The 23,094-nt window shown below is 43.2% G+C and overlaps 1 protein-coding gene and 1 pseudogene across 1 annotated transcript in view; both read right to left on the bottom strand.

The window, feature by feature from the left end:
- The window catches only part of MYO3B (myosin IIIB), a 434,070-nt gene that overhangs the window by 112,367 nt on the left and 298,609 nt on the right, over positions 1-23,094 (bottom strand). Inside the window, exons 29-30 of the mRNA XM_040475346.1 lie at positions 11,791-11,892; positions 7,643-7,745 (exon numbers count right to left, since the gene is read on the bottom strand). Coding sequence (XP_040331280.1) covers positions 7,643-7,745; positions 11,791-11,892 — 205 coding nt within the window. The remainder of the gene's footprint in view (positions 1-7,642; positions 7,746-11,790; positions 11,893-23,094) is intronic.
- On the bottom strand, positions 2,381-2,898 carry LOC121030679 (40S ribosomal protein S14-like; annotated as a pseudogene).

Raw genomic sequence — 23,094 nt, 5'->3', positions numbered from 1 at the left:
TCCCACCTGGGATGGTCTTCTCCTAGCTCTAGTCTGTTTCAAAACCCTGCACGAGGTGCCACATGGGTGATGGCGTGAAGGATGAGTAAAATATTCCAGGTAAAGAAAGAACTGTCAAGGAAATCCTATTCAGAAGGAATAGCATGGACAGGTATACAGAAACAGGAAAATAAAAGGCATACTGAAAATCACCAAACAGCTCCAGATAATTTTAAAAGAGGGCACTAGACTTTGGAATCTGGTCCTCCAAAAAGAACTTGGACTGCTGACATTCTTGACATCCACAATCCTTCTAAAAGGGTCTTTTGCATAAGGATCACTGATCCACTGATGATTTAAGGTTTGTTGAAATAGTTCAGATAAATATTTATGTACAGCCATAAGCAAATCCACAAGGAAAAATATAACTCAAAACAGATTTTTCCTCGAAGCTCCTTTCAGCTGGTGATAAGATTTCTGGCTTCAAAAACGGTTTGAAAATAAATGTGACCAATTAGTACTTTAAAAATCAAGAAACTCCAAGAAGGCCCTAACAATCGAGTAAGCTCTGGAAGTTACCACTTGGGGCTGTGCCAGTGAAACCCTGGCCATATTGGCAAGGGTGAGTCGGGCCCAAACTCAACCTCACGTTTATCCCTGGCATAAAAGCCAGGAACACAAGAAAATAAAATATGACCCTCACGTTAAAGCAGAGAGTGAGGGCTGTTCAAAGTTTCTAAAGTGCTGGAATCCTCAATGCGTATTTTAGTCTAAAGCCCTACAGCTAAGCCAGAGGAGCCTTGACTCTTCACCTCAGGCTAGCCTGCACAGACTACTGTTGCTACCACTTCCATCACCACAACCAACAGCAGCGTGTTATCATCCCATGAGCGTTTACCATGCGTCTAGAGCTATGCTAGTTCTCTCGCAGAGATCATCTCCAATCCTCACAATCACGCCCTTTCTGCAGCCCAGGACACCGAGTTTCAGAAAGACGAAGGAATTTGACCAAAGACTCGTAGTTCATAAGAAGCTGAACTATGATTTAAACTCAGGACTGTCACCAAGGCCCATCTGCTTTCTACCCAAAGGAGGTAACACACAGCGTATCTCCCACATCACGAGCACTTCCTAGAAGAAGGCCACCACCTCTACCACTGCGCCCATACCTGCCGCCACCCTCCTTCGGTGTCCAAGTTCCTCTAATGCCTAGTGCATTAACTTGGCCCTGGCAGTAGGCACTTGGCTGGAGGGCACCGGCCTCCGGAGGGGGAGAAACAGAAGTGGAAGGAAAAAGGAGCACGGGAACTGAAGGGTGGGAAAGGAAAGGTCCTCCTGATACATAAGGAAAGTTTTGTTTTGTTTAATCTTCTTAGCACTGCCACATATTTCTGCGGGGACCCCCCCACGCAGTGTGTGTGTCAAGATATGTGGCAATCTGTACTTTTACAGCCCACATGAAGATCTGGCCCACAGTTGGCCCTGACTGGGAGGCTGTTTCTCTGGCTCATCCATTCTGAGGTCAGCCCAATTGGCTCCAAGCCCCAGAGTGGGAGAAATATGTGCTCGCTTTCCCCTCTTGCGAGGTGCCAGCTCTCCTCGAGCTGCCTGAGTCATGAAGATTCCCGTCACTCGGAGTCCGAATCCTCCCTGAAGTGGCCCACAAGGAAGCGGTTTCTCTGGAGGTGTGTAACGAGCTGCCGGGTAGAAACATGTGCACCAGCATTATCAATCTCCTGCCTCCGTTACAGGGGCTTCTTGTTATATAACAACAGGCTAGCTGTGCTAAAGAATGTCAAATAAAAGCCTGGCAAGAGCTTTGCCATATGCAGGCCAAATTAAATTAAGGAGCATAATCCTCACTATTGTACTTATCAGCATTAAAATAGAGGATTACCATCATGGGAACAAAGCCCCACGACATAAAAGACTATTTCCTTTCTGCCATTCACTGTACACAGTTACAGGCTCATGTAGGAAGCGGAGCAGAGAAGGGCCACACCAACCACTGATTTCTCCTTTCAACCTGAAGCTGCCTTCTCCCTAGCCAAGTTAGCCCCCACCCCATCATGCACAGATGGGAACATCTTCTCCATGAGGCTTTAATCCCAAGAATTCGGTGCTGGAGTTCTCTCCACCAATCACAGGATGACGGTTTTATGCCCACCAGGGTTTTTCCCTTAGCTGGTTGTGATTTAAGATTTGTCACAATGACATTTATAGAGAGCACAGAGCAGAAAAAGCCATGGGCTAAGCATTTGGAACCTGGAACCTAGACAGGCAGCAGAATGTATCAGTAACTTAAAAGTGTCAGCTCTGGAGTCAGAAGGCCTGCGTCCAAATCCTGACTCTGTCACTTTACTACTGGGCAATATTGGCAAATTACTTATCTTTTTCTTAAAGCTTATACAAAGGCAGTTTATTAACAGAAAACAATAATTTGAGAAATCCTGTTCATAGACGGTGACCACAGCAACCCCCCTTCCTGCAGGTACTATCAGAGGGGATGGGGGTGGCTTCCTCAATCTGCCCGATCTTCATTCCTGAGTGGACAATGGCTCTGAGGGTTGACTAGGCTCCAGGGCCAGGGATCTTGGTCCTATTTGCTCCTGTGGCCTGGAGTTGGATGTGGAGGGCAGCGGTGCCCAGCTCCTTGTACCTTTGGGCTACATCCTGGGCAGCCAACACGGCAGCAAAGGGAGAGGACTCGTCTCGGTCAGCCTTCACCTTCATCTCACTAGTCACACAGCAGATGGTTTCCTTGCCAGAAAGATCAGTGACCCGGACAATAGTGTCACTGAAGGATGCAAAGATGTGGTGGACATCAAATACATTTTCTCCTTCAGCCACTTGAGATCTGAGGCTGATGACCTGTTCTTCCTTCTTTTCCTTCCCCTTGAGAGGTGCCATTTCCGCATGTCTTCTCCAGACTCCACCACCAGAAAGCAAATTACTTGTAATACCATAATGTCGGAAATTATAAAATGTGTACCTCTTTCATAGGGTAATCTAAGGATTAAATAAGGTAGTACATGCAGAACACTTAATATAGTGCCCCAAATTTGTTAATAAATGCTAAATGTTAGTTGTTTTTATTGCTGGAGAGAGAAGCTCTGGTTTCAAACGTGACCTGCCATTTATTCTCTGTGTGACACTGTGTGACCCCTCCAGACTAGCTGAATAGGGGCTAGGTAAATCTGATACATCAACTCAGCACTGGTCTCTAGGCAAGCTTTGGGGACTACAGTCTTGGCCTTCCCAGTTTGGTTTACTTATCCATAAGACGGGTCGGTAATGCCAGCCAAAAGGCTTGGATAAGAATCACGTGAGATAACTAGAAAAGGACCTGGACTCACAACAAACATTGAGTGACTCTGAAGGATTATGTTGTTCTTATTCTCAGCAATATTTCTTGTCAGGTTTGGGTTTTCCTTATGAGCTCTTCCCTCTGATTTTGCCTTCTCTTTATCTTTCCCTAGTACCTGTCTGATCCCATCACTACTACTTCAGGACTCTTCTGGCACATTTTGTTGGTTGGTTCTCCAACCCCTTTCTTCTTTGCCTACAGCCTATTTGCAGAAGCTGAAAATGCCCATGCTCATGTTCTCAGCTTTCCTTGTAGCTCCCTGGCAGATTCTGGCCAGTGAGATGAGAGGAGAGTGTCCCAGGGACTTCTGGGAAAGGCTTCCATCCTGACGAACAGAGAGAGACTCCTGAGGAGAACCCCACCCGCTCCCCATCCACCTCTTCCTTCCTGCTTTGGACACTGCCACGTGAGGAAGTATTGCTTTAGTGCTGCCTCAGCCACCTTGCAACCATAAGTAGGGGCACGCTGATGCACTGAAAACAGCAAAGAGATGAAAAGGCCTACCTCCTTAATGACATCCCTGAGCAACTGAGCCAGCACTGGAACTTTTGTCTTCAGACCTTTATCTCAAGGGATTCTTAAACATATTGGTTGGAGGGTCTGTTAATTGCTGCTAAGAGCATCATCATTGGCATGACTCAGCTTTCTTCTTTGCCTGCCCATCTCTTCCCCTGTTGCTCTCCCCAGTTTCCTTCCTGTCAACCCCTGGGTTGATCCACAGGGCACTGAGGTGACCATCAACACAGAGGGCAAAATGAGACCCCTAACCCCCTGGGGCAGGCATATCTTGACACCCTATCTAATGAATTATTCTGGATCCTATTGTTGCTGCCCCTTACCCAAAGACTGAGCAGGAAAAACATTTATTTCATAAAAATCTGAGCTCTAAGAGTGGCCTTGGATGTCAGCTCAATAAACGTATTGAGTACCTACTGCATGTGTTGGAAACAGAAAGAAATAAGATTCAACCCTCACTTTTGAGAAGCTGACCTCCTAGCACACAGTCAACCACACCACCACGCAATATGTGAAGCGACAGAGAGTGATAAACCAAAGTGTGGTCCCAGGACCCTGTCTGTGAGCTGTTCCTACTCACTCAATGTCATAAGGAGCTTGTGCCAGAATGTAAATCAGTTTATTACCAAGTACATTATTTAGCTCTGCTGATATTTTTTTTTCATAGCAAGACTTCCTCGATGAAGAAAGCAGTGGGTTGATTGACATTCTGATATGAACTCATTATCTTGTTGTGAACCAGCACTCTGAGTAGTACTGTTAAAAATGGACTACAAAGATTCAAGGAGCATTGAAGAGAATTAAGGTCTTCATAGAGGGAAGGGATATGACCATGTGTCTTGATGAGATAGCTAAGAACTGAACAGAAAGGCATGAGCAGAGAGAACAGAGGTAGTTACATTGGTAAAACGGTAAGTCTGACCCCACAGGGTGCATATAGGGACGTACTGGAGGTGAGTCTGGAAGACAAAGCAGAGCAAGACAGAAAGAGACTTGACATGGCAGACTGAGAAGTCTGAACCTCTTTTGGTCTAAAATGGGAAGCCATTAAAGTTCTTTGAAAAGCCAGAATATACTTTAGGATAATTGATCAGGTGTCAGAAATAAAAGCTGGTCTATAAAGAAGAGAAAAGGGAGAGAGGGAGAGAGAACAAGATAATGGTAGGGCTGGACCAGGGAAGGATGCTAAGAAAATGATTGGAGGTGGAGTTAAATGAGAGGTAGGGATCAAAAATGGCTGCCAGGTTTCAAGGCTAGGTCACCAGAGTGTTTATTCAACTCACAAGAGTGGGGGGCAGAGGGGTCAGGCAGAAAAGGTGCTTTGGTGGGAACTTTTCTGCTGAGGCCCTGGTGTGGAAATCAGAACACGGTCAGCAGAACAGAATCCCAAGAACTGTGCTCACTCAGCTGAGAGTCAGTTGATACCAGAGCATACCAGCGAGAGAGGATATCACTCAGGTGAGGAATAGAGAAGAAAGAAAGTCAAGGGCTTGGAGGGCTGCCCCATTCCAATGGTGGGTAGAAGAGGATGATGGGGCCAGAGAAGACAGAGACCAGGATGTCTTAGAGGAAGAACCTGAAGCCTGCAATGCTGCAGACAGCCACGGAGGAGGGCAATTTGAGGACAGCACAGCCCATGGAACTGATGCTGCAGAGTCTGACGAAGACAAGGCTCTAGCAACTGGGAGCTGAACTTCCCAAGAGCAACTGTGGAGACAGAGGGAGGGCACAGATCAGATCGGATTTCAGGAATAAGGAGGGTGGTGGGGGAGGGAATGAGGCCCCAGACCAGGATGTTAGTCTGAGGAAGTGTGATGGTAAAAGTAATAAGAGGGAAGCAAGGGCCAAAAGCGGCCTTTTTTGTAAAATGGAGAGAAGTATAAGCAAAAGGGAGAAAGACACTAGAGAGAGAACGCCAGGGCAGGCTAAATGATGAGGGCAGGGCCACAATGAAGGCATTCACCTGTGCAAGGAGGGACCTGTAGCCTTTTGAGATGGGAGCATAGCCTTTTGAGATGGGAGCAAAGGGAGAAAGAATAGCTGAAGAGAAAGAGAGATTCTTAGGTGGAGGGAAGCAAAGGTGAAGTTGCTTACAGCTGTCCTGATACCCTATGTTAAAGTCAGTCACCAGCTGAGGTTGAGGGGAGTCAGGCAGTTGGAGGCATTGACCAAATTGGTTCACTGACTTGTCCAAGGTCTAACAACTGGAAAATGTCAGCACTAACTAGGACCAGAACCCAAGTCTTCCACCTGCCAAGTTCAGTGGTCTTTCTGCTGCATCAGAAATTCTAAAGTTTGTTATTCTAGTATAGAGTATCTAGTATTATGTTCTATAATATTCCCTCAAGTACCCTTGGCTGACCTATCCTACTGGGAAAGTAGTCTACTTTATAAGCAGTCCAACAACAGTTTGAGACCATTAGAGAAGTACTGATAATTTGTCAAGTCTCAAAAATATTAATAAGAAGCCTCAAGAGATTAAGAAATATTTTTAAAAAGTACAAATTGAAACCACTTCTTTTTCCAAGTGATGCAAAGAACTTTCTAGTGCAAAGCGATGCAAAGAACTTTCTCCAAATCCTGGAGTACACTTCTTAAAAAAAAATTTTTTTTAATCTTTATTTATTTTTGAGAGAGACAGAGACAGAACATGAGTGGGTTAGGGGCAGAGAGAGAGGGAGACACAGAATCTGAAGCAGGGTCCAGGCTTCGAGCTGTCAGCACAGAGCCCAAGGCGGGGCTCGAACTCATGAGCTGTGAGATCATGACCTGAGCCTAAGTCGGACACTCAACCGACTGAGCCACCCATGAACCCCTGGAGTAAACTGTTAATGAAAAAGTCCCTACAACCAACTTAGAAGAAAAGAAGAAAGATAAGCTTCATTCTAGTTAGACCTTCCTTTTGCCATGGTCCACTCCTTCCTGTGGTTGTGTCCTCTTCCTGGTGACATGTGTGACAGGGCCTGAAAACCTTTTCTGGGAAAGGGTAGGTTGGGGAGTTTTCTGTGAAGAACAGAAGGCCTAGCCTAGGAGCTCCTTGAGTGTCCAGTGCTTGATGTCATGGCCTTGTCTGGTCTGACTTAGAGTGACATGAGCCTCCATTTGGCAGAGATATTGGTCTCTGCAGACCCGAGCAGTTCCTAGGTACACCGAAGATGGGGTGCTGTGGCCCTGGGCTGTAATGCTCTACTCTGAATTATATTTGACTAGAAACTGGGTAAATAGGAATTGATGCTCCCTTTTTGCTTCAGCGTAAACCAAGCTTTTTCAGTCTTGGAACTACTGTCATTTGGGGCTGGACAACTCATTGTCGTGAGGGGGCTGTGCTGTGCCTGGTAGGCTGTTTGACACTATCCCTGGCCTCCACCCGCTAGATGGCATTAGTACAACTCCTCCCCCTAGAGTTGTGACAACCAAAAATATCTCCAGACATTGTTGAGTGTCCCGGGGCTGGGGGGGGGGGGGGGGGGGGGGAGAGGGAAGTAGGGAAGAGAGGCAAAACTGTCCCCAGTTGAGAGAATCTGTTAAGGTTCATCAGGCAACTACCTGTTTTACCATGAAGAGAACCCAAATAGCGGGACTGCGCTCAGGTTGTGCTGTAGAATAAAGACTTTTGCCCACAGAGTAATGACGTCTGACCTGGGAGAATCTGATAAAAAACACTTTTTGGCTCCACTGTCTCCAACTCACCAAACCACTGTTAGAAATAGCTCTGTTTCAGTGTCCATTGGAACAGAGCACCTGAGTTTAAGATTGGGAATGCTTATGGATAAGACTCACCAATTTTTCTCAGTGATAGCAGGAGGGTTGCTTGAAGTGTCTTCATGGCCATTGTTGAATTCTGTTTGTGGGATGACTTTATGATCTATAGAGCCCCTTAGAACTGAGAGAAAACAAACAAGAAGACAAACAAAGTACTTAGAGATCTATGGACAAGCTCAGAAATAGGCAGGGTTAGGTTTTAGAACATGTCTACACTCCGTAGTACCTCTCTCCTGCCCCTCCTGCTGTTCCGCAGCCTTTGTCTATGACATGTCATCAAAACTGACCTGTTCTGTGATCCCAGCCAGCAAGTTGGGTAAAATCATTCATGGTTTTGGGAAAACAAGCTACCTTTCTCTGGCAACAGAGGTAACGGAGCTCAGTGGCCCCCAGATGGGGTAGACTGCAATGGTGGCAGCAAGAATGGCACTGGGCAAGACAGCAGGCCAGCTTCCGGTCCTAGACAGCAGGACAGGGTGGCCTGCTGACACAGATGGTAGGTCAAGGAATGGATTGTCACAATGCGGGTAGGACTGAATGTAAACAGGGAAGCATTCCTAGAGTAACCCATTTCTACATTGTGAATGAGGACAGTTTACCAGTAAGTTTCTCAAGAGTGGGGATAACAAATACAATTCCTCCTTTCAGTGACCCTGGCAGCCCAGCTGTAACTAATCAATCATGCCCCTCTTTTCCACTAAACCTTAATTTATCTTCAAGGTCCTTCCTAACACGCTTTACATCAGTGTTTCCCAAAGTGCAGATGCCACGTGATCACGACTTGATAGGGACAACCCATGAAGCATCAACATCGCTTAGAAACTTGTTAGAAATGCAAATTCTTGGGCACCACCCCAGACCTACTGAATCAGAATGTCCAGGGAGTGGGGGAGGGGCTGGCAACCTGTGTTTTTAACAAGCCCTCAAGGTGATCCTGATCCGTGCTGAAGTTTGACAGACATTGCTCCAGATCAATGGTTCTTAATCCTAGTTGTATATTCAAATCACCCCGGGAAGATTTTAAGTATGCCTGAGCCCAGCCCCTACAGATTCTGAAACTGACCCAGGGTGGGGTGGGGTTGGCTTCAATTTCAAGAAACTCTCTGGATGATTTAACCTGTGGTCAGGGCTGAGCATTTACAGTCTCACACAGTTACTACTAATCAAGAGAGACTGCACCTATTTGGTATCCTCATTTCAGATCATCTAAAAGCATCCAAACCAAAATATAAACAGTGAGGATAATTTATAAATTTGGCAATTGTGACATACTGCAGAAGATGCATAAAATGTATAAGGTTGAAATTATAATGATTGAACACATAGCATGACAAAGATACAGTGCAGAAAAATAAATATAGAAATCAATTGTTTTATATTGTCTATTCTGGGAAGACTACGCTCTGATTCTATGTTATTAGTTTGGTTCCTTAGACAAATATGTTTTGTGTAGAAGAAATGTAATTCTTCGAGCTATCAACGGTAGATAAGACCATCTGTTGTTGTTATTATTATTGCTATAAACACCAAAGGATAAAGACAAAAATTTTTAAATTTTAAATGGAATATTATTACATTTTTATTATCACACAAAAAACATCATGACCAGACAGGGAAACAACAATGTTAAAAGAAGACAAAAAAGAAATTAAGAAAAATATCTGCAGCTTTTTAGAATTTCATTAACTTCCCTTCCCTGCCTTCCCTCCCATCTCTTGATTGACCAACTCCTCCCAGTAGAGGACCAGGCAGGTTTCCCCTTCCTGGAGATTCCAAAACACTGTTAGGCCTACACTTACTTGTAATACCGTGGTAAGCAACATAAAAGCAAGAAGTGACATAAAAAGAAGAAAGAGGAGCCCACTTCAGGGCACAGATAACTCTGCTTATTAAGAAGGACCATTGATGGGAATAATCTTTAACCTTGTGCTCTGGCCCAATTCAGCTGGACCAAGAGCTACCATGCACTGATCAAAGCCCAGCCGGTATCACCCACGTGGAAAGCTGAGATTGTTGTTGTCTCCACCCATCTGAGATCTTCAGAATAAAAAGGAGCAACAGCAGTTCAATAGATTCAGAGAGGAAAAAACAAAGCAAGAAAAGATCACCAAGCCCCTTTTGGCTGGGGACTCTCCAGAGGAAGGTGCCATGTTTTTCCCCAGAGAGGAAGCTTCCACATCTTCACCTGGAACTTAGCAGATGCCCCTAGTTACTTTGCCTGGATTTACAATAAAAACCCATAGAATTTCTGTTCATGTAATTGAAGGGAAAACTTATTCCATGTTTCTTATTCATTTACACTTCAGTCATCAAAATATTGATTTTTAAGAGTTATTTGAAGTATAAAAATCAAACAGAAAACTTACAGAATATTCTTAATAAAGCTTAGATGAAGTCTGTTCTCCATCCTCCAGCTTTGCCTGGAGAGCAGGGAGAAGGATTTGAGTCAGAGTAAAGAGATAAACTTAAATAAGAAGGAGACCATCAAACTATTGAGTTCAAAGCAAAACTCAGTATTGTCAAATATTTTTAACTATGTCCTGGTGACAGCTGGAATCATCTTCATCTCTTTGGCAAATTAATTGCTACACAAGGAGATTGGAAAAGTGAAGATATGGAGAAAAACAGAAAGGTAAAATAGGGTGGTCCAGTCTAAGTAAATAGATCAACTTAAAAGGAATGACACCAGTGACGTGGCTGAACGATGAAGAGCTTGAATTGCAGACTTGAATACGTCCAGGAGTGACAACAGAAGCTTCTCCAGATATGGATTCTCATTTCCTCAAAGGAGCATCCCTGAGTGTTCTGGTTCAATGAAATAAAGTAATGCTGGGACTCCTTCTCTGAAGGAGTCGAATCCTTCCAAAGTCAGATTGAGCTTAATGAGCCATTCATATTTCCCAGGAAAATCAAGCCAATTCTCCACTGGACCATTTTGGAATAAAATGGAGAAGATATGGCTGAAAACACCAGAGCAGGCAGTGCAAAGTCAAATGCCTTTGGGGTCACTCAGGTAACAAGAATGTGTGCACTGTCAGGCCAAGAGGGTGGGGGGGGGGGGGTTAGGGTTTGTGGTGAAGCAGAAAATATATGCCCCACCTAAAGACATTTGGGTTCAAAGTTTAAAAAAAAAAAAACAAACAAACACTGTATCTGACCAAACAAAATACATCTGTGCACTGATTACACCAGAAGACCTCCTATTTGTGACTTCTGCTACAGAGAAAGGGTCTAGACCATGAGTCAGTAAGAGCTAGGCATCCTGTTTTTGAAAATGAAAAGGGTGTCATTGTCTCCACCCCAAAGTCTCCTCAAATTCAGGAAACACTGCTGCTCCCTGGGCTCTCCCTCTTCTCCTTCTCTCTTACTCCCTAACCTCCCTGCTCCAAGGTGAAGTCCCAGTTCTGTACCTCCTTGAAAAATAGGCTGCATGGCCAATTCCAAAGGAGCCAGATGTGCCCAGAAACTCCTTGCTGATACCCTGTAACTGCAAACTCTACTGGAAAATCCGGGGCAACTCATCCTCACTTTTTAGAAAATGCTGGCATTAGCATTAAGGGCCATATTTTTTAAAATCATAGTTTCTTCTTGCAGCAGAAGTCCAGGAAACTTCAAACTGCAAAAAGGGAAGATTCCAATATTTTTTCAATATTTAAAAACCATTAATTTAGTCTAATTCTCTCATTTTACGAGGATGTTAACTGATGGAGGGCTTAGACCTTGAGTTTTAAGTTCTTGTCCACGGTGCTACTTCCCACCATAAATGTTCTTGATTAGTTTGAGGTCGATTTACCAATGTCAGGATCACAGAAAGATCTTAAGAGGTTGAACTTTCATAAGTCCCAACATGAGTCAGACAGAAATGTGTCAGGGTCTACTCCGAGAGGAGGAGTTGAAGAGAGGCTATCAGTAAGGAGAGCCACAACGAGACCAGTTTCCCCAGTAAACAGGTCAGAGGGCAGAGGGAGCAGCTGCAGAGAAGCCGAGCTTATCTCCCTTTACTCCTTCCCTTCCGTGAAATCACCTATGGGGTCCTTTGTAAAGCCGTCCCTGCACTTAATCAGCTGTCACCTATAGAAAAACAGATCACCATATCAGGCGATCATTTTCAGCTATGGAACGTCTCTAACTATAGGACACCCTTCCCAAACCTCTAATGATCCTACCTGTGTGGTCACCAAGCTCACTACAGTCTTGAACGTGGGCACCTTCCTTGGTGTCCCCTGCAACAGCAGGCTGCAGATCACTGCTTTGGCCTGAAGGGTGCTCTGTGGAATGAAACAAAGGAGTAACTTACCAAGGTTATGCTCCCATACCTGGATCAATTACCAAAGTGGGTGACATCACGTGGCTAGCGAAACCCACATTTGTCTTACAGTTTGAGACTCCAAGGTGATAAATATCATCAACAGATCTGGCACTTATTTTTAAGATTTAATACAGTGTGGTTGGAAAGGGCATAGTTGTAGAAAATAGGAGAATTGATAACTGTTCTGGTTGGACTTCCTACTAGCTTGGTGACATTGGTAATTCAGGTAACCTCTGTCTCACTGATTGCATTAATCAAATAGGGAGCTGGGTGACAAATAGAAGTCTTAAGTGCACCAGGCCAGGGCTGCTGGTTTGACAACCAGGTGGCTTTCCTATTTCCTTTTCAGGTGTACCATCAGGGAAGTAAAAGGAGGGACAAGGTCTCCTCCTTCCCTCCACATCTCTACCCCTCAGGCAAGTCTGTCCTTTCCTTTCATCTTATAGCCCTGTTCTTTAATCGTCCTGGCTTGACAACCAATAATGCCATCATGGAAAAGAGAGACTACACATTCCACTTGGTTGAGGACTATCACAATTGCAGCTTTTCATTGTCCAGTTAGTTTGGCTCATGTTGATAAACACCTAAATACCTCTCTACCAAAACAGCTCATGCCTTGGGTGGAAAAATACTGAAGGGTTTATCTTGGCTGTCACGTCTCTTCTTCCATTCTCCATGACCCTCAAGGTCATGATGGTTTGAAGATGTTCCACCATCTCAGACTACCTCAGGTATCTGAAGATGGCTAGTTCTTTCCAGTTGGGTCCCTTGGCTCTAGAAGAAACCACACTGGCAGCAGAGTCCCTCCTTCCCACAGAGGAGATATTCTTTAGGCTCTGCCCTGAGGCAGTCAACAAACTCTGTGCCGTCTCCTTTTTTTCTCTGACCTGTGATGTAAACCTTGTTCTCTCTCATCCCCCACCTTCCTCTGACTCTGGCTATTTCTAATTTGCTGGCAGTACTTCTAGATATACCACATTAGAATATTTGGAATCTCTGACTTTTCTCCTTTTTAATTTCCTCGAATGGGAATTTTTTTCCATCTGCTCTGTCTCTCTCCTTCTGAGTGACTCTCCTACCTCAAGCGTGACCTTCCCACACCCAGCCTGATGACACCATGCCTCTCCATTCTCTTGAGGTGGTCCAGTAAACCCATTTTAAGCAAGGCTGGCTGCCTCAGACTATACTTAAAGAGATATAGTCCATACTCTCATGGAGCTTACATTCTAATTAATACAGAGAGTAAGAGTAAAAAGAGATAACAATGAACAAACACCCTGAAACTTTAAGGGGGTAAGCTGGGTAGACTAGAGTCCTCTCAATATTCCTGTCCATCTACAACCTCAGAATGTGACCTTACTCGGAAATAAGGTTTTTGTTGATGTAACTGGTTTAAGATGAGGTCATACTGGATTCAGCTGGGTCATCAGTCCAATGGTTAGTGCCCTTCTAAGAAGGCCATGTGAAGATACAGATACAGGGAGAATGCATATGATAATGAAAGCTACGCGATGGGTGTCTAAGCCAAAGACTGCCAAGCATCAGAAGCTACGAGAGAGGCATGGAAAGAATTTTCCCTCAGAGCCTCCAGGAGAAACCAACATTGCTGATTCTGGACCTCCAGCCTCCTGAACTGTGAGAGAATACATTTCTGTTGTTTTATGCTACAAGGTTTGGGGTAATTTGTTACGTTAGCCCTAGGAAACTAACATGAAGAGGAAAAGCTGACAGCTGTTAAGAAAAAAGAAATGAGGAGAAAAAAATCAGGTACCTGTATTCAGCTTGATTTGGCTGGGGAGGCAGGGGAGGCTCATTAAGAACAGGAGTTAGGGAAATTTCCATTATTTTCATTTAACAAACACAAATATATGGCTTATTATGTGCCATGAAGTGTTCTAAGGCCGTCACTAATCCTCATGGTAACTTTAAAAGGTAGAGGCCACTATTATTCCCATTTTACAGGTAAGGAAACTGAGGCCCAGGCAGGTTCAATGACTTGCCTAAGAGTCACACACACAGCTGGAAAGTGGCAGAGCCAGGACTCAAACCCAAACAGTTTCGCCCTAAAGTCTGGATTCCTAAATATTACACAGTGCAGCCCCATTAATGTAAACATTCAAAAATCATTAACTCTTATTTTTTCCTTTAGAAGTGGAAGTTATTTCTTTCACATGTCTGGGCCTCTAAGGTCCCACAGATCAGCTGCTATGGGAGGAGCCTCTGGTCTAGACAGGCATTTGATGGCCTACCCAGAGGACAGACCCAGAGGCATGCTTTCTAGCAGGGGCACTGTCCAGGTTGATTTCTTGGTTGGGGATCTAGGCTGGGTAAGCTTTCCTGCTCTCATAATGGACCTGGCAAACGGTGCCTACTGTATCTGGCAGAGAAGGCGCATACAGATGAGGCACAAAAGCCCAACCTTCCCCTCCTAACTGCTGCTGGCCAATTGCACAAGGAGCCTGTGTCATTTCTGGCTGGAGTGACAGCTGGTCAGCAGCCATCTTATCAGAACATAAAGAGGCCAATTTGTGGGAGGTCTGACAGGCAAATGCCACCAAAAGCAGCACTGAGAAAGTAAAATTCTTTTCTCAAAGAACAGAATCTCATTGACAGATTTTTTTTTTTTCTTTTAACAGCCACATCAGACACCCTAGTCTCCACATAAAACAATTCTGGTAATTTCAGGCCTACGAGATCATTTTCCACTTTGATTGTCTAGTACTTAATTCCAGTCATTATCCCGGTCAAACTTTGAGTTCAAAGAAAAGTCTTGCCTCATAATTGCTTTCTCTAACTTGGAAACTAAGGAGGAAGGTTTTCTCTCATCCTAGAGATGAGTTTCTTGTCTGCCCTGGACCATCACTGTTTGGGGAATTCCCCTTGCCTTTAAGCATCCAGGGACTGTCACTATGTTCTCTGACTCCCAGCAGCCTTCAATGGGATTTACTTCATAGAATTTATGCCCTGCCTGCTTACAAAAAAGATTGGAGGAAGCTTCATAGATTGTTTCTTGTGGTTGTGTTAGTTGGCTCTGGCTTAGTACTCCTCTTAAGCCTGGGGCAGATGTGTCCGTCCTGGTTCCATCTGAGACTGTTTCTCCCACCTCCTTTTTAAAACATTTTCAGAGTAGTTTTAGACTTACAGCAAAACTGAGGGGGGAAGGCACAGAGATTTCTCCATATTCCCTGCTCCCACATATGCATCTACTCTCAACACCTCCCACCAGAGTGGTACATTTGTTACCTACACTGACACTTCTTCATTACCCCAAATCCATAGTTTACATTATGGTTTGCTCTTGATGTTGTATATCATATGGGTTTGGACAAGAAATGACATATATCCATCATTATGGTGTCATATGGTATCTTCACTGTCCTAAAAATCCTCTGGGCTCTGCCTATTAACCTCCTCCTACATCCCTGGCAACCACTGATCTTTTTACTGTCTCCATAGATTTGGTTTTATTGGAATGTCATATATTTGGAATCATACAGTACATAGTCTTTTCATACTGGCTTTCACCTTGTAATATGCATTTAAGTTTCCTTCATGCCTTTTTGTGGCTTGATAGCTCATTTCTTTTTAGCACTGAATAATTTCCATTGTCTGAATGTACTACAGTTTATTTATCCATTTACCCACTGAAGCACATCCTGGTGGCTTCCAAGTTTTGGCAATTATGAATAAAGCTGCCTCCAACATCTGTGTGCAGGTTTTTGTGTGGACATAAGTTTTCAACTCCTCTGGGTGGATATCAAAAAGTGTGATTACTGGATCATATGGTAAGAGTATGTTTACTTTTATAAGAAACCACCACGCGGTCTTCCAAAGTAGCTGTACCATTTTGTATTCCTACCAGCAACGAATGAGGTACCTGTTGTTCCACATCCTCATCTGCATTTGATGTTGTCAGTGTTATAGATTTTGGCCATTCTAATAGGTGTATAATGGTATTTTGTTGTTTTAATTTGCATTTTCCTGCTGACATATGATGTGGAGCATCAGACTGTCCCCTCTTACTGGGAAAAAAAATAATTTTGATGTTGTTTTTGTGACCACCCCAAAAGCATTTAGCAGAGTGTTCTGCACAGAGAGGATGTTCCTGTTCAGAAAATGTTTGGGGGAAGGATACCAGATCAGGACTGAGGCAGTCTTGACTGCAGTGTTTCTTAGCTACCATCTGTAAAATGGGGTAAGATTCCCAACCTACTTTTCAGGGTTAGTCTGATAATTACAAAAATAAGGTGAATGAAAATGCCTTGTATAAACTGGAAATTGCTATGCAAAAATAACATGTTAGGAAAACAAGTGTTACCGTTTGTTAGTCAAGAAGGAAATAACTCCCACCTCTAGGATCATTCTAGCTTAAACAGCTCCTGTTTCCCATAAATCAAAGTTATTTACTTTCCTGTAAGTCTTCCCTAAAAAGATAAAGGTCTGGATGTTTATAACAGCTTTATTCACTGTCACTAATAATTGGAAACAAATATCATTTAGCTGGTAATTGGCAAAATTGTGGAATATCTATACTCTGGAGTTCTGCTCAGCAATGAAAAGGCACAAATTAGTGTTAAATGCACCAACACTGATGAACTGTAAGAGCATTATGCTAAGTGAAAGAAGCCAGACACAAAAGTCTATGTACTATATTACTCTGTTTTTATGACATTTTGGAAAAGGCGTAATTATTGGGACAGAAAACCCACTGGTGGTCACCAGGAGCTAAGGGTGTGGGAGGGATGGTGACAGAAAGGGCATGAGGGAGCTTTTTCATAATTTTCTTTTTCTTGATTGTGGAGGGGGTTACCTGACTGTATGTGTTCATCCAATTTTATCAAACTGTTTGTGTTTTATTGTATATAAATTACACCTCAATAAATATGACTTTTAAAAAATCACCAGAACTTAAAAATAAAAAAATAAGGTCTTCTCAAACTGATTGTTCCTGGAAAGCAGGATCCAATCACTTCTCACCCACTAGGAAGAAAGAGTCTGGTGGGGAGAGCCCTGCTGCTGACGAGGGACCCTTCAGAGCCATTTGTATCATTGACCATAGCTGGTTTTGACACTAAGTACTTGGCTCAAAGTCTATGAAATTAGCAAGCTCTGGTTGCTTGTACATCTCAACCGTCACAACTTTATTGATGAGAATGGCTACCAGCTGTCACCTCTGCCTCCACCTCTGTGCTCGGTGATTTAGACTTCACGGCCACAGCAAATCAAGCCATGATCCTGCTATGGCTCTTCGTGTTGGGGTTTGAACTCCCAGCCAAATGGCTGTCGCTCAGCTGTTATGCTGCCAATCACCCGTCACCGTGGGTTAAGTATGATATGCACACTGAGATCTTCCAAGTCCTTAGACATCTGAAAGGCGACTTGCTTTCCACACCAGCAGGCAGCAAATCTGGGTGATATTTAACTCCTGGATTTTAGAGTTTCTGACTTCATGGAAGAGGATGAGCAGGGGACTTGCTATTTTCCAGAACGAGTTACAGAAGGGCCTCAAACCAGTGAATGGGGAAATGTCAGTAGCATACTAAACCATTAAATCTTAACAATGTCGAGGTGAGTGAAAAAATTTCTCTACGCAAATGAATCAAGCTCTTGGCATTATGGAGCACAGCTCTTTACAGAAACAACAAAACCACCTGAAACATTTCACATGATATTATTGCTTTTTAACTTTTCCTGTCAGATAAGCAAGACATAAGTCAAGATTTGGAAAATTATTTATTTTTATTTTTTTATTTGAGAGAGAAAGAGAGAGAGACAGAGAGCACGCATGAGTGGCGGAGGGGCAGAGAGAGAAGGAGAGATAGAATCCCAAGCAGGCTCTGCACTCAGCTCCACACAGGGCTCAATCTCAGAACTGTGAGATCCCGACTGGGAGATCATGACCCGAGCCAAAATCAAGAGTCAGACGCTTAACTGACTGAACCACCCAGGCACCATGGAAAATTCTCTCTTATAAATGTTTTATTGTAACTACATTTAAGATTTAACAGGTACTATTTTTTTCCTCCAAAAGTGAGAGAAATAGTTTGATCTTTTTGAAGTTATAATATATATGCTCACTTACATAGATGTAGGTATATATACATATATATATACACACATACAGAGAGAGTACTATACAGACTATTTTTCCCAGTGAAGTTCTTATTTGGGAAGGGAGTACAGAGAGGGAGCTAACATTTAGTGAATATCTACCAGGTACTAGGTACCATGCAAGATGCTTTGCATATATTATTTGTAATCATCTTCACAACAGTCCTGAGAATTAGGCCTTAATGAGTCCCATTTTATAGGTGAGGAAACTAAGGCTCAGAAGTTAAGTACTTTTCCCCAAACCATATGACAAATTATGGCATAGCTGGGAATTAAAGTCAATTGCTTTTGTTTGCTTGATTTTCTTAAAAATTGTTTTTTGTAACATTTATTCATCTTTGAGAGACAGAGAGAGACAGAGTGTGAGTGGGGGAGGAGCAAAGAGAGACGGAGACACAGAGTCTGAAGCAGGCTCCAGACTCTGAGGTGTCAGCACAGAGCCCAACGCGGGACTCAAACTCACTGACTGCAAGATCATGACCTGAGCCGAAGTTGGACGCTTAACCGACTGAGCCACCCAGGTGCCCTGTTTGCTTGATTTTCTTTCCTTTTTCTTAAAATTTGAGTATAGTGGAATTACAATGTTACAGAAGTTTCAGGCGTACAACACAGTGATTCAACATCTCTATACATTATGCTATGCTCACCACAACTATAGCTACCATCTGTTACCATAAAACATTATTACAATACCATCAACTATATTCCCTGTGCTATACCTTTTATTCCCATGACTTAATCATTCTACACCTAAAAGCCCACTCCCCTTCACCGATTTGGCCCATCTCCCTATACCCCCAGTTTGTTCTCTGTATTTAAAGGCTGATTCTACTTTTTATTTACTCATTTGTTTTGCTTTTTTAGATTCCACATATGAGTGAAATCATATGGTATTTGTCCTTCTCAGTCTGACTTGTTTCTCTTAGCATAATACTCTCTAGGTCCATCTGTCTTGTTGCAAATGGCAAGATCGACACTTAGGTTGCTTCTATATCTTGGCTATTATAAATAATGCTGCAGTAAACATAGGGGTGCATATACCTTTTTGAGTTAGTGTTTTCACTTTATTTGGGAAAATACACAGTAGTGGAATTATCGGATCATATGGTATTTCTGTTTTTAATTTTTTGAGGAAATTCCATACTGTTTTCCATAGTGGCTACACCAATTACATTCCCACCAACACTGTACCAGAGTTCCTTTTCCTTCACGTACTTCATCAACACTTATTATTTCTTGTCTTCTTGATTTTGGCCATTGTGACAGGTGTGAGGTGATATCTCATTGTGCTTTTGATTTGCATTTCCCTGATGATTAGTGATGTTGAGCATCTTTTTATATGTCTATTGGCCATCAGCATGTATTCTTTCCATTGAGGTCCTCTGCCCATTTTTAAATCAGATTTTTGGGGTTTTTTGGTTAAAGTCAATTGTTTTGATTCCAAAGTCCACTTGCTTAGGTTGGTATATAGAGCTCTTCCAAAAGCTGGTACCCTATGTCCATGTGCCATATCCAAGATGGAAACCAATCGTAGAGTGTGGTCTACTGAAAAGGGAACTGGGTGAGGACTCAGAAGAGGGCTTTGATGCCAATTTTTAAGCTCACATAACACATAAGGGGAGACAACTTATTTAAATTCCCTGTGCTTCTGTTTCATCTGTTAAAGGGAAAAACAAAATTTGCCTTTCTACACACAGGAGTCTTTTGAGGAAAAGAAGCCCAATCACTCTTGCCATAGCAGTTCATTTTCTCCCCTAATGTTTCTTTACTATTATGTGGATGTAGCCTAAATAACTATGATTCCATAGAATAAAGGCAACCTGAGTGTGTTATTGATCATGATCATGTTGCTTCACTCAAGGTTGAGGTGGTAAAGATGCCATTTTGGGCAGCACCTCTTTTTAGCCAGATTCTGGAACTCTATATGAGGTCCAGCATGGAAGAGATGATTCGAAATTGAAGCACTCATGGACTTCCTCTGAAATTTTAACCTTGAGTCCTGCTGGTACAGATGCACCAAAGGTTCACCTTGAGCACAGTTCTGTGCCACATCAACATGATATCAGGTATTAGCAGACCCTAAGTCCACATTGGCTTTGCAGTGTCCTCTCTGTGCATTAGGTGAATAGTACCCTGCCCTGTGGGCATTATATTCAAACACGAACAATTATTTGATTTCATAGCAAAGGACGTTCCTTTGCGTCCCAAGTCATTTCATGGCAAGAATTCTACTGTTTGTGCCCAAGTGAGGTTTGGCAGAGGCCATTTCTTAACAGAAACCTTGAAGCTGCAGGTCAGGCCTTCTCTCTGCTATATACCACTTCCTCTAAGCCAAGCTTCAGGGGAGCTCCGTATGTCCTGTCCTGTATGTCATACATGTCTCTGCACATGTCTTGTTCATAAACAATGCACATTTTCCCAAGCAAAGCACAATACTGGTCCCCACAAACATTTTCCCCCTCCAAAATGTTAAGCCTATAGCTGTCAGAAATTAGTCCCAACTTTTTTACCTACAAAGTTAGAGAAACCCAGGCCATGTGCAGATGGACTGGGCAAGATCCCTTGCATAAACCTGAAGGTATTCTGTCTTCTGTTAAACAAAGGTTTAGAAGGCAGTGGAGCTAGTGTGCACCTCATAGCTCATCTCAAGCCTGGATACACCAGTTAACACCTTCCTCTGGATGTTGCTTTACTCTCGAATGGATATGACCTAAAACACCAGGAAAGGAGAGGTAGCTGGTTCCTTCCCAATGGACAGGAAGAGTTTGGAAGCTGTCTTCCTCACATCTTGAGGAGGCAAGTGTGTGTGTGAAACAATCAGGAATCTAAGAGACAGACATGGAGTGAGTCAAGAAACAATGGAATAGAGATACAATGGCAAACAGCAATGAAAGGAGAGGAATGAAAGAGGTTGTGCTTGTTTTCCTTTTGTTAGTTCAAAGTGGGCCTTTTCCTTCAATGGTACATTCACTTGTCCTTCCTCTACTGTTTGGCTTGTGATCAACAATCTGCTTACACACAGCTCTGTCAGAATGAAAAAATATCTTCTGTGATCATTTTTACCTTCAAGAAACATGGGTTATTTCAATGTAAATCCTCAGCTATATTTTATAATGATTTTGGCTCATTGTATTACACTGAAGTTTTACAGAATTTCCTCCCAATATGTGTTGGCATAATATAGAGTACCTGATTTATACAAACGTCATCTCTCTAGGGGACAGGATATTTTCTAGCCCTCTGTATCAGAGAATGAAAATTTGATGCTCCAAATCAAATCCCATCATTCACCATGGTAGCTCCAGCATAAAGTAGATACTTAACAAATAGTGAAGGAAGAAAGAAATTTCCAAATTTAAAATATAATTGTCCTGCACACCTAGGGATATTTCCAGAAATCTAGTTCTAGGAAATTACTACAACCACCCAGTCCCTGCCAATTCACCAACAGTGCTAAAGGAACCAACCTTTTAAAGTTAGAAAAGGCTAGGAGGAGGCCTTACTCCCAGAGAGGTTTAAAAGTTCAAGCAGCTTTGGGGCGCCTGGGTGGTGCAGTCGGTTAAGCATCTGACTTCAGCCAGGTCACGATCTCGCGGTCCGTGAGTTCAAGCCCCGCGTCAGGCTCTGGGCTGATGGCTCGGAGCCTGGAGCCTGTTTCCGATTCTGTGTCTCCCTCTCTCTCTGCCCCTCCCCCGTTCATGCTCTGTCTCTCTCTGTCCCCAAAATAAATAAACGTTGAAAAAAAAAAATTAAAAAAAAAAGTTCAAGCAGCTTTAAATACTAAAAATTTGGTTTTGTTATGAAGTAGGGTCAAGTTTCTAAAAGTAGTTAAACAGGTTCTGATAGGCTGCTATCTGGAAGTGTATCTGAGTGTGCTGGAACCTATCTGGACATGATGCTTGCTTTCCCTTTTGGAAGCAGCATTTAAAGCAACTCTCATTGGCCGGTATCATATGATGCACCCAGCAGTTCCAGCTGAATCCAGTTTAAAATGCCCGTTCATGGGCATCTGGATGGCTCAGGGGGTTAAGCATTCCACTCTTGATTTTGGCTTGGGTCATGAGCTCACAGTTCATGATATGAAGTCCTGCATCAGGCTCTGTGCTAAGGGTGCAGAGCCTGCTTGGGATTCTCTCTGCCCCTCCCCTACTGGCATGTCTTCTCTCTCTCTCTCTCTCTCTCTTTCTCAAAAATAAATAAACTTTAAAAAATAAAATAAAACATGCCTGTTCACAGGCTCAAGGAAACCTAAGTCTTGCCAGAGTCACAGCTGATGCTCCAAAAAGCATTCTCCCCAAAAAAGCATCAGAAGGAGAAATGGCTATCGTTTATCTGTGTTGTTGGAAGGACCAAGGAGGAGAGTAAGTAGGAAGCTGATCAGAGGACACAGAGAAAGGGAAAACAATTTCCACTGCACTGAAGCAATTAGATGAAAATATGCTGTAAACCAATGGGCTCTTCCTGCTTCTGGGGGTTGGGAGGAGAACTGGAGTGGGGGCTGCAAGAGCCTACTCTTTCCGGAGACATTCTTTGAAATTCTGCTCCCAGCCCCTCGGGCTCCACTGTCACCTACTTGAGGCATTTCCCCTCCAAGATGGGAGGCCCACCACTTTGCTCTCATTTAAAAAACAGATCTTGAATTAGAGGAGGAATTTTAAGGCCAATGCTTTCAAAAACTTAAAGAATGAAATATTGTAGACCTTTTATGAATCGCCTGCAAGTTATGTGTTTTGATACTATTTACTGAGGAATGTGTGCATTTTTATTTGACTAAATCTAGTTATATCCAGTTTCTGACACTTAAGGGTACATTAAAAAAATAATAGATTAGTAAGGGAATGACATATAACTGTTACTTTTTACTTAGAATATCCCATCTCTCTGAAAACTAATACGTTTTCAATCTTACCTGATTTAAAAAGTATGTAATTTTAGGGGCGCCTGGGTGGCGCAGTCGGTTAGGCGTCCGACTTCAGCCAGGTCACGATCTCGCACTTCAGCCAGGTCACGATCTCGCGGTCCGTGAGTTCGAGCCCCGTGTCAGGCTCTG

Source organism: Herpailurus yagouaroundi, unplaced genomic scaffold (genome assembly GCF_014898765.1).
Source record: "Herpailurus yagouaroundi ecotype Mexico unplaced genomic scaffold, PumYag 140, whole genome shotgun sequence".
In the NCBI taxonomy this organism is placed as follows: domain Eukaryota; kingdom Metazoa; phylum Chordata; class Mammalia; order Carnivora; family Felidae; genus Herpailurus; species Herpailurus yagouaroundi.
Note: the sequence above shows the minus strand (reverse complement) of the source record. Positions and strands in the feature narration are given on the sequence as shown.